This window comes from Anabrus simplex, chromosome 2 (genome assembly GCF_040414725.1).
Source record: "Anabrus simplex isolate iqAnaSimp1 chromosome 2, ASM4041472v1, whole genome shotgun sequence".
NCBI lineage: Eukaryota > Metazoa > Arthropoda > Insecta > Orthoptera > Tettigoniidae > Anabrus > Anabrus simplex.
Genome location: NC_090266.1, coordinates 912,831,369 through 912,848,419, shown reverse-complemented (window position 1 = coordinate 912,848,419; position 17,051 = coordinate 912,831,369). Strand labels below are relative to the sequence as shown.

Genomic DNA, 17,051 nt, shown 5'->3' with positions numbered 1-17,051 from the left:
TAAAATTTGATATTTCTTCATTTCTTTCTTGCTAGGGGCTTTATGTCGCACCGACACAGATAGGTCTTATGGCGACGATGGGATAGGAAAGGCCTAGGAGTTGGAAGGAAGCGGCCGTGGCCTTAATTAAGGTACAGCCCCAGCATTTGCCTGGTGTGAAAATGGGAAACCACGGAAAACCATCTTCAGGGCTGCCGATAGTGGGATTCGAACCTACTATCTCCCGGATGCAAGCTCACAGCCGCGCGCCTCTATGCGCACGGCCAACTCGCCTGGTAATTTGATATTTAGAATCTCCTTTAAAAATAAAAGAACGTGTATTTTTTGTTTTCTGTAAATCCCAATTGGAGGGGTGAAAAGTGTGAGTAAGGGGATGAGGATACTTATATCTCAGAAGCTGAAGATACTACAGACCAGAGAGTTAGTATATGGAATCTCCTTTAAAAATACACAAATATTTATTTTTTTTCTTTTTGGAAAACCTAATTAATGGGCATTAAACAGGAGTGATAAATTGGGGTGAAATTTTAGAAGACTATATCTACAGTATATCTATGAAACATAAAATGTTACAGACGTAAAAACTGGTATTTGGAATCTCCTGTTAAAGTAAAGAAACAGGTATTCTCGGAAAATCCAATGAAGTGAGGAGGGGGGGGGGTGAAAAATTGAAAAATTAATTGAATTAATTGTATTGGTATTTAGATCTTCTTTAAAAATAAAACGATGCGTTTGGGGGGGGGTCATATTTGGGGGCGGGTGTGAAAAGGAGTTGAATTTGTTTCATGAGGACACATATCTCTAAAACTGAAGATAATTGATATTTAGAAGATCCTTTACTATTAAAGAAACAAATATATTTTGCCGGAAAATTCACTTAAAGGGGGGGGGGGGGGGTGAGTGTGAAAGTAAGTGAAAAAACTGAACTATTTTTATGGGAATACTTATATCTCAGAACTGAAGGTAACACATGTGAACATTGGTAATTGGAATATCCTTTAAACATAAAGAAACACGCCTTCTTTTTTTTGGGGGGGGGGGGGGTTATCAACTTAACCGCGGTGTGGTGAAAACGGAGGTGAGACCAATTGATTTTACTGTTCCTAATGTACTTATAAGGAACATCCATCCCTCAGGCGGCAGCGCGCTGGCCTCTCACCACTGGGTTTCATGGTTCTAATCCCGGTCACTCCATGTGAGTTTTGTGCAGGACAAAGCGGAGGCAGGACAGGTTTTTCTCTGGGTACTCCGGTTTTCCCCGTCATCATTCATTTCTGCAACACTCTCCAATATCATTTCATTTCATTTGTCATTCATTAATCATTGCCCCAGAGGAGTGCGACAGACTTCGGCAGCCGGCACAATTCTTATCCTCACCGCTAGCCGGGGGCTTATTCATTCCATTCCTGACTCGGCTGAATGTCTGAAAACAGGCTGTGAATTTTCAATGTACTTATTCTGATTATAAACCGATCATTTTTAACCTTTCCTGGGTTCATTTTCAAGAGCCATCTTTTCCTTTGGAGAACCTTCTTAGATTAGAGTAGATTTTTCTGGCATATAAATAAATATTTAAACACATTTGAAATAAACGATAGGTATAAGATTGACCGTGCAATTGTTCAGCTCTATAATAAGGTCAATAATGCACAGAAGTATGTCATTCGTATTGCCAGAAGTCCTGCGCACTTACCAATGACAGTGGCAGCAGATGTAATTTACCGCCCAGTAGAGGTCTTGCATCTTGCTGTGGGGTCCAGAACATCAATAATAATAATAATAATAATAATAATAATAATGTTCTGGACCATCGTCAAAATATGCGGACCACGCTGGAAACGGGTCCTGGATGGGTAATGACTATGATTGCAGTCCGGCCACCGTTTCAATACCGCCAAGGCACCCAAGACGACACCACACCGGATCTCCTCAAGGATTTGATCCACATTAAAAATGCTTATAGGAAAACATGGCAAAGATTTAGGGACCCAACTGACCGGGTGGAATACCTGAACCTAGCCCGGGAAGTACGAAATCGATTGCTGGAAAAAAAGATTGAAAAATGGGAGGAACGTTGCCGTAATCTCTCAGAAAACGAGTCAGATTGTGAATTTTGGCGGAATATCTCAGGAAACGAGTCAGATAGCGAATATCGGCGGGTTACATACAAAACGATAAGCATTCAATTATAAATTTCAGTATAATACCGTAACGAAGCACGGGTTACTTGCTAGTTGATATATATAAGAAAACATAAAGGTCCAATAATACTGCCTTGAGGAATTCCCCTCTTAATTATTACAGGGTCAGATAAAGCTTCGCCTACTCTAATTCTCTGAGTTCTCTTTTCTAGAAATATAGCCACCCATTCAGTCACTCTTTTTTCTAGTCCAATAGCACTCATTTTTGCCAGTAGTCTTCCATGATCTACCCTATCAAATGCCTTAGATAGGTCAATCGCAATACGGTCCATTTTGGCCTATTTCAGCTTCTAAACGAGGAATTGCACTGGATATAATTCCAAAATTAGACTTAATATATGCCAGACTTTCTGACAAACTGTTAGAAAACAATTCCTGCACAATCTTGATAGAAGAGGCAGAGTATTCCACTTGTATTAGCTGCAAACGTGATACCGAGAAAATGTTTTGTGAATACTAGTTTGTATTTGGTAAGTTGAAGGTAATTTTGCACAGCTACAGCTGTCGTCAAACCGCCGAAATATGACCGAAACATGATGTTTCTACGAAAATAGCTCAAAATATGACCTTATGACAAAAATAGCCAAAATATGCATTTATATGACAAATAAAAATCACTCAGTTGTGACGATAATCACCAGATTTGCACCAAAATCCAATCATACATGAACATAGAGACAAAGGAAAAAATATGACTTTTCCTAAACACCGAGCCCTAGTAATTAGTAAAAAGAAAACTGTAGTCATGCACTGTGGAAAAGAGAAAAAGAGAAGCCAAATGAACATAGACGGAGAGCAGTTAGAGAATGTAGAACAGTTTACATATCTTGGTAGCATTATTAATGGAAGTAATGAAATCAACCCTGAAATTAATAGCAAACTAAGCGAAGGTACAACATTTTATCATCAAGTCAGAGAGCTTTTATGGGATGACAAAGTACCCAAGAGAATGAAATTAACATTATATAAACAGTATTTCATACCAATTGTAACATACAGACTAGAAGTGCTGGTAACTAGTAAGAGACAAGAGAGTAAGATCCAAGCAGTAGAAATGAAATTTTTAAGAATATCAGTCAGAAGGACAAGAAGAGATAGAATTCAAAATATTAAAATCAGAGAAGAGCTAAATATAGAACCATTAGTGCAGAACATACAGAAAGCAAGACTGAGATGTTTCGGACATGTAAAAAGAAATGGGAAAGGAACGGGTAGCAAGAAGGGAATTGGAAAGAGAAGTTAAGGGAAAGAGACCAGTTGGAAGACCAAGAAGAAGGTGAATGGATCAGATTTGGAAGGACATTAGAGAAGCTGGACTGGATGTGGTGAAAGTAATGGAGCAGGAAAAGTGGAAGGACAGAAAGGAGTGGAGGAGGCTTGTTAACCACACCTGGGTGACTGGAGTGGGGCATTGATGATGATGATGATGATGACTGGAACTACTAAATTACGTGCCACCTGTCTGCCATCATTATTATAAGAAGCTTAAGCCTGTGTGTGATATTGGCAGCACAGTTCATGGAGATTAAAGTATTTTTGATAATATTACTGATTGTGACTAGGTCCTTATTGCAGACTGCAGGGTATGTATTTTGTTTACGGTAAACTATGTTCGATCAAAAACTAATGAAGGAAGAATCCCTCTTCTGAAAAATAATTTCTGGGAAAACGTATGTAAATTATTTATTGAGTTTGTAATTTGCTGTTGTCTCTGTCATGTATGAACTGTCAATTGCAAAATTGATTAATTGATCGTTGTGTTAATACAGTTTCATTATTTTCACTGCTGTGCTCTTGAATCCTGCTGATAAAATACCTTGAGATGTGTACTTGAACCCCAGTAGGAAATAGATACTGCATAAGTGACTTGACTTACTTGACTTATTTCCTGTATCTCCTAAGTGGAGCATAGGGCAGCAATGAACTTCCGCCACCGGACTCTGTTCTGCGCCATTGTCCTGATCTTGCTCCAGGTCTTCCCTCCTTTCTCCATCCCTTCTGCTATTACACTTCTCCATGTGTTCCATGGTCTGCCTCTTCTCCTGCTACCTTGTGGGTTCCATTCCAGGGCTTGTCTTGCTATGTTGCTATTTTTTGTGACAAACGCAAAACAATTTTCTCACTTCCAAGAAAATGAGGGTTAGACCGTTTGTGCACACATGGCTTCAATTACAACCCCTAAATACCCTCATAACCATATGAAGAGATCTGCAAACTTCATTTGAACTTCATTAATGTGATTACCCCAATGAAGAAAGATCTTTCCTTATATTAACACCCAGGAACTTACATTGATTCCCATGAGGTACTTCGATCCCATCAAGACAGTAATTAAAACTGAGAGGAAAATCAGATGACTATAAGAATATCACACTTAAAGTTAAGAAGCTGAATGAAAGAATAGGACTCTTTCTTATTATTAGTAAGACCAAGATACTTGCAACAGGATTACCCTCGAACATGAAGTTCAATTGTAATGTGATCAAAGCAGTGGATAAATGTTTTCTTAAATAGCAATGTCCAGAAATTTACACTGCAGATTAATACTTGGTAAGGTAGCATTCAGAAGTCTTGATACAATCTTCAGATACCTCGATGATGTATCTGCGCACACTAAGATCAGAATGGTTCAGTTATTAGTCTTTCCATTGCCAGGGGCGTAACATTAGGGCTTGCAGGGCCTGTAATGCAGGCAGGTCTGGCCTTCAAGGGGCCCCGCAGACTCCTCGCAAGAACATAAAATATATCTAGCCTGATGACACTCTGCATGGAAATGTTCAGAAGATCAAATCACAACAAAATAGTTTGTTTTTACAATTTGTACGTAGTGGAATTGCCATTTAGTTGCATCAAGTAGCAGTTTTTATAACTGTGTTGAAAGTAATGCAACACAGCTTGCCGACTCCCATAACACTGTGACATGGTCCTCAGAAAGGATCTGCACCAAATTATTCAAAAATAATTACAGCAATGAAAATTGATACCAGAGCATCATATTTTAGTTAGAAAATGAATACGTCCTTGATGTGTAGTGTACCTGAGATATTTGCTTATCATTTAACTTTCTTCACACATTTATTTGACAAGAATGTATAATTTCAACAATAATTTGATGCAGTAACAATCAGTCAGCTCAGTTTCGAACAAACTCCCTTTGCGCAAAGGTACATGATGTACTTACATGATGGTTAATAATAGGCTTTATCAGTTGTTGGGTTTGATTCTTCTTCCTATCCTTCGTTTTAGTCCGTTTACCCTCTAGGGTTAGTTTTTCCCTCGGACTCGGCGAGGGATCCCACCTCTACCGCCTCAAGGGCAATATCCTGGAGTGTGAGACATTTGGTCGGGGATGAATCTGGGAAGGAGGACCAGTACCTCGCCCAGGAGGCTTCACCTGCTATGCTGTCCGGCTCCATGGCTAAATGGTTAGCATGCTGGTCTTTGGTCACAGGGGTCCCAGGTTCGGTTCCCGGCAGCATCTGGAATTTTAACCATAATTGGTTAATTTCACTGGCACGGAGGCGTCAAATCAAAAGACCTGCATCTGGCGAGCCAAACTTGTCCATGGACACTCCCGGCACTAAAAGCCATACGCCATTTCATTTTTTTACCTGCTATGCTGAACAGGGACCTTGTGGGGGAATGGAAAGATTGAAGGGATAGGTCAGGAAGAGGGAAGGAAGTGGCCGTGGCCTTAAGTTAGGTACCACCCCGGCATTTGCCTGGAGGAGAGGGAAACCACACAAAAAAAACTTTGAGAATGACTGAGAGGAGGGAATCAAACCCCCTGTACTCAGCTTACCTCTCGAGGCCGAGTAGACCCTGTTCCAGCCCTTGTACCACTTTTCAAATTTTGTGGCAGAACCGGGAATCAAACCTGGGCCTCCAGGGAGCCAGCTAATTACACTAACCACTACTACACAGAGGCGGGCGGTTTGATATTTTTCAAATTTTATTTGAACAGTTTTCGATTTGTTTGTATATTTTTCTGGGTTGTAATTGGATAAATTATTATAACTGTTACTTCATTACCATTTAGAGTATAGTTCTGTATTTACCGAAAAATAAAACCAGTGTTAAGTACGCGTATCTAAGTGGTGCACGGTTGTGTTGGCTGTTCAGCAGCTTTAGCCGTTAAACCACAGAGATAGTCAAATAAAACTTATTAAAACATTATTTTCTAATAATCTTACAGCAATGAATAATCCCTTTCTTTGTATAATTTGACAATATATTGTGTTAGTTCTACCTGCTGTAATTACATTTATATTATTTATTCATAGGTGTTACATTTCGTTTGAGGGGGCTGAATATTTATTTTGGCAGGCGGGCCTGTATCACATTTGGTACGCTCCTGTCCATTGCTACGTATATTTGTGAAAGTTGGACCATAAAGAAAGAGGGATATATAGCACATTGGTGCTGGAGGAGACTCTTATGTATCTTCATATGCAGTACCTATGTTCACTGAAACTTTCAAACCAGTTTTCTAAAATACGACTATTGTTAAGTTACCTAGTTTTACCAAAGTGACTATAAAATGGTGTACACTTTTCAGAGACAAAAATTGATCAGTAGAGAATGTACAGACTGTACAAGGGAAGAATATTTAATGATGATGGCCATCCTAAAGCACAATGGAATGGTTGAAGTGCGTGACCAACACTTGTCCCATTTCTCTGCAGGGTTGGGTATGATGTGAGATAAACATTCATAACGAGTTTTTGTGTCTGGATGCAATTTCTGACGTCATCCTTATCAGCGGAGTTAATGAGATTAAATGAATGACGTAATATATGATAGTAAGAATAAAGAGGGTTAAATCTGTTGCCGGCACATAGCCTACTCCTGTCGAATAGCACCAAGGGATCTACTCAAACCTTAACCCCAATATCCGACAGACAAATCGCTGCCAACAGCGCTATATGCCCTAACTCGATATGAACACTGTGGAGAGTTTTGGAATTAAGTCCAGGCTTTTAATATGGAATCTATGATTATAATATTATAATATGTATTTTGTTTATGGTAAACCATGTTCGATCAAAAACTAATGAAGGAAGAATCCCTCTTCTGAAAAATAATTTCCGGGAAAACGTATGTAAATTATTTATTGAGTTTGTAATTTGCTGTTGTCTCTGTCATGTATATACTGTCAATTGCAAAATTGATTAATTGATCGTTGTGTTAATACAGTTTCATTATTTTCACTGCTGTGCTCTTGAATCTTACTGATAAAATACCTTGAGATGTGTACTTGTACCCCAGTAGGAAATAGATACTGCATAAGTGACTTGACTTACTTGACTTATTTCCTGTATCCCCTAAGTGGAGCATAGGGCATCAATGAACTTCCGCCACCGGACTCTGTTCTGCGCCATTGTCCTGATCTCGCTCCAGGTCTTCCCTCCTTTCTCCATCCCTTCTGCTATTACACTTCTCCATGTGTTCTTTGGTCTGCCTCTTCTCCTGCTACCTTGTGGGTACCATTCCAGGGCTTGTCTTGCTATGTTGCTATTTTTTGTGACAAACGCAAAACAATTTTCTCACTTCCAAGAAAATGAGGGTTAGACCGTTTGTGCACACATGGCTTCAATTACAACCCCTAAATACCCTCATAACCATATGAAGAGATCTGCAAACTTCATTTGAACTTCATTAATGTGATTACCCCAATGAAGATCTTTCCTTATATTAACACCCAGGAACTTACATTGATTCCCATGAGGTACTTCGATCCCATCAAGACAGTAATTAAAACTGAGAGGAAAATCAGATGACTATAAGAATATCACACTTAAAGTTAAGAAGCTGAATGAAAGAATAGGACTCTTTCTTATTATTAGTAAGACCAAGATACTTGCAACAGGATTACCCTCGAACATGAAGTTCAATTGTAATGTGATCAAAGCAGTGGATAAATGTTGTCTTAAATAGCAATGTCCAGAAATTTACACTGCAGATTAATACTTGGTAAGGTAGCATTCAGAAGTCTTGATACAATCTTCAGATACCTCGATGATGTATCTGCGCACACTAAGATCAGAATGGTTTAGTTATTAGTCTTTCCATTGCCAGGGGCGTAACATTAGGGCTTGCAGGGCCTGTAATGCAGGCGGGTCTGGCCTTCAAGGGGCCCCGGAGACTCCTCGCAAGAACATAAAATATATCTAGCCTGATGACACTTAGCATGTAAATGGTCAGAAGATCAAATCACAACAAAATAGTTTGTTTTTACAATTTGTACGTAGTGGAATTACCATTTGGTTGCATCTAGTAGCAGTTATTATAACTGTGTTGAAAGTAATGCAACACAGCTTGCCGACTCCCATAACACTGTGACATGGTCCTCAGAATGGATCTGCACCAAATTATTCAAAAATAATTACAGCAATGAAAATTGATACCAGAGCATCATATTTTAGTTAGAAAATGAATACGTCCTTGATGTGTAGTGTACCTGAGATATTTGCTTATCATTTAACTTTCTTCACACATTTATTTGACAAGAATGTATAATTTCAACAATAATTTGATGCAGTAACAATCAGTCAGCTCAGTTTTGAACAAACTGCCTTTGCGCAAAGGTACATGATGTACTTACATAATGGTTATTAATAGGCTTTATCAGTTGTTGGGTTTGATTCTTCTTCCTATCCTTCGTTTTAGTCCGTTTACCCTCTAGGGTTAGTTTTTCCCTAGGACTCGGCGAGGGATCCCACCTCTACCGCCTCAAGGGCAATGTCCTGGAGCGTGAGACATTTGGTCGGGGATGCTGGGAAGGAGGACCAGTACCTCGCCCAGGAGGCCTCACCTGCTATGCTGTCCGGCTCCATGGCTAAATGGTTAGCATGCTGGTCTTTGGTCACAGGGGTCCCGGGTTCGGTTCCCAGCAGCGTCTGGAATTTTAACCATAATTGGTTAATTTCACTGGCACGGGGGTGTCAAATCAAAAGACCTGCATCTGGCGAGCCAAACTTGTCCTCGGACACTCCCGGCACTAAAAGCCATACGCCATTTCATTTTTTTACCTGCTATGTTGAACAGGGACCTTGTGGGGGAATGGGAAGATTGGAAGGGGTAGGTCAGGAAGAGGGAAGGAAGTGGCCGTGGCCTTAAGTTAGGTACCACCCCGGCATTTGCCTGGAGAAGAGGGAAACCACACAAAAAAAAACTTTGAGAATGACTGAGAGGAGGGAATCAAACCCCCTGTACTCAGCTTACCTCTCGAGGCTGAGTGGACCCTGTTCCAGCCCTTGTACCACTTTTCAAATTTCGTGGCAGAACCGGGAATCAAATCTGGGCCTCCAGGGAGCCAGCTAATTACACTAACCACTACAACACAGAGGCGGGCGGTTTGATACTTTTCAAATTTTATTTGAACAGTTTTCGATTTGTTTGTATATTTTTCTGGGTTGTAATTGGATAAATTATTATAACTGTTACTTCATTATCATTTAGAGTATAGTTCTGTAGTTACCGAAAAATAAAACCAGTGTTAAGTACGCATATCTAAGTGGTGCAGGGTTGTGTTGGCTGTTCAGCAGCTTTAGCCGTTAAACCACAGAGATAGTCAAATAAAACTTATTAAAACATTATTTTTTAATAATCTTACAGCAATGAATAATCCTTCTTTGTATAATTTGACAATATATTGTGTTAGTTCTACCTGCTGTAATTACATTTATATTATTTATTCATAGGTGTTACATTTCATTTGAGGGGGCTGAATATTTATTTTGGCAGGCGGGCCTGTATCACATTTGGTACGCTCCTGTCCATTGCTATGTATATTTGTGAAAGTTGGACCATAAAGAAAGGGGGATATATAGCACATTGGTGCTGGAGGAGACTCTTATATATCTTCATATGCAGTACCTATGTTCACTGAAACTTTCAAACCAGTTTTCTAAAATACGACTATTGTTAAGTTACCTAGTTTTACCAAAGTGACTATAAAATGGTGTACACTTTTTCAGAGACAAAAATTGATCAGTGGAGAAAGTACAGACTGTACAAAGGAAGAACATTTAATGATGATGACCATCCTAAAGCACAATGGAATGGTTGAAGTGCGTGACCAACCCTTGTCCCATTTCTCTGCAGGGTTGGGTATGATGTGAGATGAACATTCATAGCGAGTTTTTGTGACTGGATGCAATTTCTGACGTCATCCTTATCAGCGGAGTTAATGAGATGAAATGAATGACGTAATATATGATAGTAAGAATAAAGAGGGTTAAATCTGTTGCCGGCACATAGCCTACTCCTGTTGAATAGCACCAAGGGATCTACTCAAAGCTTAACCCCAATATCCGACAGACAAATCACTGCCAACAGCGCTATATGCCCTAACTCGATATAAACACTGTGGAGAGGTTTGGAATTAAATCCTGGCTTTTAGTATGGAATCTATGATTATAATATATATACCACCACTTCTCCTACCCTTCCAGCCAACATTCTGATAGTGAAAATTTTTTTACCAATGGGGTTCAAACTGGCTAACCACGATGTCAGACCATATAGACTTGATAATTCATGGCCATGAGGTGGGCCCTGACAGAATGGTTGAAGTGACTCCTTTCAAATGTTTCCCACTCTTGATGGAGGTCTCTAGCATGAAATCTGCAGGCTGCAATTGGGGATTGATCATTTTTTGTACCTATACCACCCTGCTGAGGAAAAAGGCAGTAACTACCTGAACTTGAAAACTGAGAAAATTGAGGTCAACATTAAATCAGTATCTCATTACTTACTACTTTATAGGTGACATTGAAATTAACACATATTAACTATAAAATAAACAGGAAAATGTGTTTCTGGCATAAAAAATTAATTTTACATTGAGCATTGCTAATCAATTCTGAACACTTTTCCTTGCAATCCTTGTTACAACCACTCTTGGAGCGTGTACTTGTTAATTGATTTTTTTTTTCTTCCTTCCATTCTGCACTTCTTTTTCTTTGATTTTTCCCTACTACCTACAGCTGAAGAAGTCTCTTCTTCATCTCCTGAATCATCCTTCTTTTGCTCAGTATCTTCTATAATGTTATGACTGTCTCTATTTTCCTGTGTTTCTTTTTTTGAGTTAGTCCCAATAACTCCAAAATTTTCTCCCTCTAGACATTTAACTTTCTGTAAAAAACAAAATACAATAAAAAAATGGCCAAGGGCGTTGCATTGAGTAGGACTCCATACTTTAATCTGTTAATATTCAGGAATGATTTTATCATTAAATTAATGAAGCATACACTTCCTGCTGATAATTTCTTACTGGAATAATTATCAACAATATAATAAACGAGGTAGCAATGTGCAGACAATGTTTTCTTACACTGTAGCCAGTATTTACTGCCTTCTTTTATTGTTGAGTTGTAGCGCAGGCTGAAAGTACAATCTTAACAAAGCAGTACTTTTGCAGATACTGCTTGTTTACAGTGCAGTCTGTACTTACTGCTTTTTGTCATTGTAGATGTCGAAAATTTTGCAAAGGCAGTATCTGACTTTTCCTTATATTTTGAATAAAAGTCATGTTATTGCTTTTTAAATTTGTATATGATGCAGAACATTGAGATGATTACAACGATACCAAAAAATCCATATTTTTTTAATTTCTGCATTTACTGATTTTTTCCTCAGAAATATGTTGTTAGAGCCTTCATAAAAATACTAGAACCCAGAGTTCCATGCAGAATATTACTTTAATGGGCCACCTTCACCAGGTTGTTGTCATCTCTTATTGCAGTCTATTGTTATCTTTCCCCTGGTGAACAATATCGACATACCTTACACAAAAGGAAAGACATTTATCATACCAGACAACTCTGTTCCACTGATCCAAAGTGGAATTCCAATGATCATGTTTCTACTGGAGTCACTTGTGACAATGGGCAGGAGATTTCATGGCTTCTCGGACTGACTTACAGCAGCATAGCTCCAAGTGTAACATGAGTCGATGTGTAGTATATGCTTTCTGTACACTGATTTATGCATTGGGAAATTCGAGCAATAGTTGCCTTTCTGTTCAGTTGTATCCTGGGTGAAAATCTCCATTCCACTTTATATCAGTATGTCTTGGTTGCCCAGTGCTTTGTCGGTCAACTAGTAGTTGGTACTTACCACAAGTAAATGTGAACATTTCACCAGTTGCACTATATAAGGAATGATTTTATCAGGACAGCTGTGACAGTTTACCTGTTTTCAGATCTTTTTCTTGCCTATAACTTTCACACTAATTACAGTGAAATAATTAACTTTTAATTTACCTCATTGTGTGCATTCTGTCCAGATATGCTGTTAGGATATTATGGATGTCACATCCAACATATCGTACTGGTTATAATGTTTTGACCCATTGGTACATTTGTATTAATACACGCATGAATATTTTAAAGTGTACACTTTAAGCTTCTATTTTTATGATAACAGGTGCTGATTGAGAGTGGGTTTACACCTGAATGGATTACTCTACAAAGGGAGATAAAGAACACAATACATCAACTGAGAGAGGCTCTAGCAGAAAGACGGGCATGTTTAGGACCAGTACCTCTTACTGCAAAGGAAGCTCATGAATGGGAAGGTGTGCTCAAGAAGTTTCAACCACAAGTTGTAAAGCTCAACAAAAAAATTAATGACTTCAATCTTCAGGTGCCAATTTTAAATAAACAAATGGTACATTTTATTCTGGAACATGAGGCCAATAACATTTTAAGAAATGGGAGAATCAAAGCAGACTGTCCAAGTAAATGTCCAGATATTCAAACTGATTCCCAAGAAGCTCCACAGACTATTTTCACACTGTTGGATAAACTTTTCCGAAGTTAATTTTTTTATACATTTAAATGGAGCTAGAATATACAACCCAGAGAACTTAACTTATGTGCCTTTCCTGAACAAAGGATGAGTTCAGTGCTTCCATCTTTTCATGCAGATTAATGCTTAGTGACTTCTCAGATTGTTATTTGAATCAACAAGTGTTTATTGAACTCTAGATAGAGAGATACGTGCATGTTTGTTTTAAATATTTCATTCTTTACTTTATTTGTGGTGAAAATTTAAGAATTTTGATTTAAAAAAAACCTGTTCATAATCATTTTAAATTTCAAACAGCCTATGACAAATTTAGACATTAAAAGAAAACTTGTTTGTATTTAATGGGCGTTTAGGGAACAAAATGTGATGTATGTACCAAAACAATTGGGAGAGGAAAAAAATTTCGGCCTGGTGGGCCTTTAAAGAGTTCCAGGGGTGTAGTGGGGAAATTTAGACATTAACATTGTTTTGTGTTTCGTTTGATGTTAAGGGGCAGAATAAGACATACCTGTAAAAACAGTATTTTGGGAAAATATTTTAGGGGGAGGTCTAGGTGGGTTTTTTCTTTCTTTCCTTTTTTCTCTTTGAATGGGGTACGTATCATACATATACACGTAAAGACTGTACCAAGTTTTGATATTTATATAGTGCTGCCACATGTACCTTTGAATGAAAAACTGCAAAAATATTACAAACATAAAGTGCAGAATATGTCAAATATGATAAAACAGGTCACCACAAGTGACAAATTGAGCCATGATACTCGGAGTCACTACAGGCAATGAAGATAAGAAATAATTGTTCTTTTATTTTTAATAATTCAGGTAGGAGAATGCTAAAGTTTGCAGGGTCAATCCTAGCCTTTAGTACGAGTAAGATAATTTCTCAAACAAGGTCAGTACTGTGAGGATTTAATTCAGATTGCTAGCTGGTAATGAAAAATCTATAATACAGCTGAGATAATGTGACAAAAATCATAGGTATATACGTGCCAGCAAAAGCAGTTTAAGCTTCTTTACCATTAAAGTGGCCAGTGTATCAAGTGTTGAAAAATTGGCTTATTCAGCTGAAATGAAACTGACAAAATTTCTTGCAGAACATAACATACCCTTTATGGTAGTGGAATAGTTGCAAGACTTGTTCTCTGCTTCAAAATTTATGGAAGCAATGCATATTAAACACACAAAATGTACAGCCATTGTTAAAATGTCATTGGAGGAGTTCATAAAAATGGTTTAAGATAACTAAAACTCTGTAACCAGAACAAAAAATCTTGATTAAAGAATCAAATGATTTAAGGATGATGAAACTTTAGTATTTTTGTGATTATATTTTGTTTATTGTTAAATTAGAAAACAGCAAGCAACTTTGCACCAAAAGCTTTATTTTTCAAAACAATTTTGGAGGAAACGTGGGTACAATGGGCAAAAATTTGTTTGAAATTATCATGAATTTCCTATTATTTGAAATTTTGTGGTTTACCATGATTTCCTATTTCAATTCCTGGTAAATCCTGAGTTATTACATAGCATATAAGCCATTCCCAACACCAATTAATTACCAGTACAGATGTACTTTACATACAGTAACACAGGGCTGAGATGTCCCAGGTCCTGTATGTGATGCAGCAGCAGCATCAGCAACAAAGTTCAGGTAATAGATATCATATAGATCATTGTTAAGTGTTAAACAGCTGGTCTGAGTGGTTCAGATTATAGATGTAAGAGCTCCAGCTGGCATTTTTGTCCCAGTTCAGTCTGGTGGTATCTGAAATGCTCAAATATGCTATTCTCATGTCGGTAGGTATACTAGTTCATAAAACTCCTGCATACAACATTCTAGCACCTGGGTGCTTCCAAAAACTGTAAAAAATAGTTAGTGGGATGTGAAAAAAAATTATTATTAACATCTCATTCATCCATACTGACTTTTATCCTCGCTTATACATCTTTACTTATGATGCTACCTTCCTACAGGTGAGACCTTAAGTATGAGAGTTATTTACCTTCAATAATGCAGTTCTGTGAATTTTGATGGAATCGAATGATGGGTTACGGTACTCACAGAAAAAAGTATGAATATTACTTTCCATCCTAAATAACTACTGTATATATAATGAGGAAATTTGAAGTAGTTCATTAACATATTGTTCCCCGGGCATGCGCTACTCCATTCATTCCTGTGGACCAAGCAACTAAAGCACATCTATTGTGAGAAGTAGAATGAAAGATAAATATGTGTAACTTTTAAATGTTAAGAAGGAAGCCATATTTCCCAGTGTCGACTTAATTAATATAAATTTAAAGCCGTTCAGTCTGTCAAAAACACTAATTGTAACACTAACATACCTGTAAAAAAACACACACTATTAAACAAAGAATGACATGTTCCATCTACAAGAACAACCTCAGATTCTATCAAATCATGTTTTGTATATACATGAACAATATTGTTTACATTGAGTAAACTTGGTATTGATTGGGAGTTGGTGATAATATGAACAAGTAATAACAAATAAGGAATGTATTAGTCTTCAACTGGCACATTGTTAACTCATAGAAGTGTTTCTGTACTTATCTAAGCTGTTAACCTATTGTCCATTACAGTCAATGACTTCCTCCAATACTTAAAGAGAATATTCCACTCACAGCTGCACTTACTTACCTCCGTCTATATAACTGGGTTTTGACTTATGATATCTTGCACAGTATCAGGATGTGTAAATTAGATTTAGGCTTAAGTTAAGTTTTTATAAACAAATTCTAGAACCAATTTGGGAAACTGTTTAGTGAAATATTTACAAATACATTAAACACATTAAAATACAGAGTACCGGTACATGTTCAAATCCTTTAAAATAATAAATATAAAACAATTCATAGAAATGAATGTATGAGTCTTGCGTGTATCTTTGTTCTTGTTAGAGTCCTATGTTGTAAATAATTCAATGCATAGCTCTCTCAGGAAGTCTTATTGTATATTTAAATGTCTTCACTTTGTGTGGTGAAAAGCATCTATTGTTAACAAAACCCAGTTATATAGACAGAGGTAAGTTGTACGTATTTCTTGATGCAGAGTGGTAATAATAATAATGTTATTTGCTTTACGTCCCACTAACTACTTTTACGGTCTTCGGAGACGCCGAGGTGCCGGAATTTAGTCCCGCAGGAGTTCTTTTACGTGCCAGTAAAACTACCGACACGAGGCTGTCGTATTTGAGCACCTTCAAATACCACCGGACTGAGCCAGGATCGAACCTGCCAAGTTGGGGTTAGAAGGCCAGCGCCTTAACCGTCTGAGCCACTCAGCCCGGCGATGCAGAGTGGTGGCTCCTTCCTAGTCTATAAGTGTATGCTGATATATATTATCTGTGGAAGACGAAAATAAAGTATGAGTAGGGTTATAATCAGTACGATTTATATTGGTACTACATACCACTTAGTCGAGCAGCTCGTCTCCTTTCTCCCAAGTCTTCCTCACCCAAACTTTGCAACATTTTTGTAACGCTACTCTTTTGTCGTAAATCACCCAGAACAAATCGAGCTGCTTTTCTTTGGATTTTTTCCAGTTCTTGAGTCAAGTAATCCTGGTGAGGGTCCCATACACTGGAACCATACTCTAGTTGGGGTCTTGCCAGAGATTTACATGCCCTCTCCTTTACATCCATATACAACCCCTTAATAACCTCATAACCATGTGCAGAGATCTGTACCCTTTATTTACAATCATATTTATGTGATTACCCCAATGAAGATCTTTCCTTATATTAAGACCTAGGTACTTACAATGATCTCCAAAGGGAACTTTCACCCCATCAACACAATAATTAAACCTGAGAGGACTTTTCCTATTAGTGAAACTCACAACCTGACTTTTAACCACGTTCATCATCATACCATTGCCTACTGTCCATCTCACAACATTATCGAGGTCATTTTACAGTTGCTCATAATCTTGAAACTTATTTATTACTCTGTAGAGAATAACATCATCTGCAAAAAGCCTTATTTCTGATTCAGTTGGTAAATAGCACAC

The 17,051-nt window shown here is 37.9% G+C and overlaps 1 protein-coding gene across 4 annotated transcripts in view; it reads left to right on the top strand.

Annotated features, from left to right (window-relative positions):
* Positions 1-14,310, top strand: part of LOC136864552 (dnaJ homolog subfamily C member 28) — a 326,313-nt gene extending 312,003 nt beyond the window's left edge. For all 4 annotated transcript variants that reach the window (XM_068226331.1, XM_068226330.1, XM_068226333.1 and 1 more), the window contains one exon: positions 12,633-14,310. In XM_068226331.1, the coding sequence (XP_068082432.1) occupies positions 12,633-13,028 (396 nt within the window). In that variant the 3' untranslated portion in view covers positions 13,029-14,310. The remainder of the gene's footprint in view (positions 1-12,632) is intronic.
* The last annotated feature ends 2,741 nt before the right edge of the window (positions 14,311-17,051 follow it).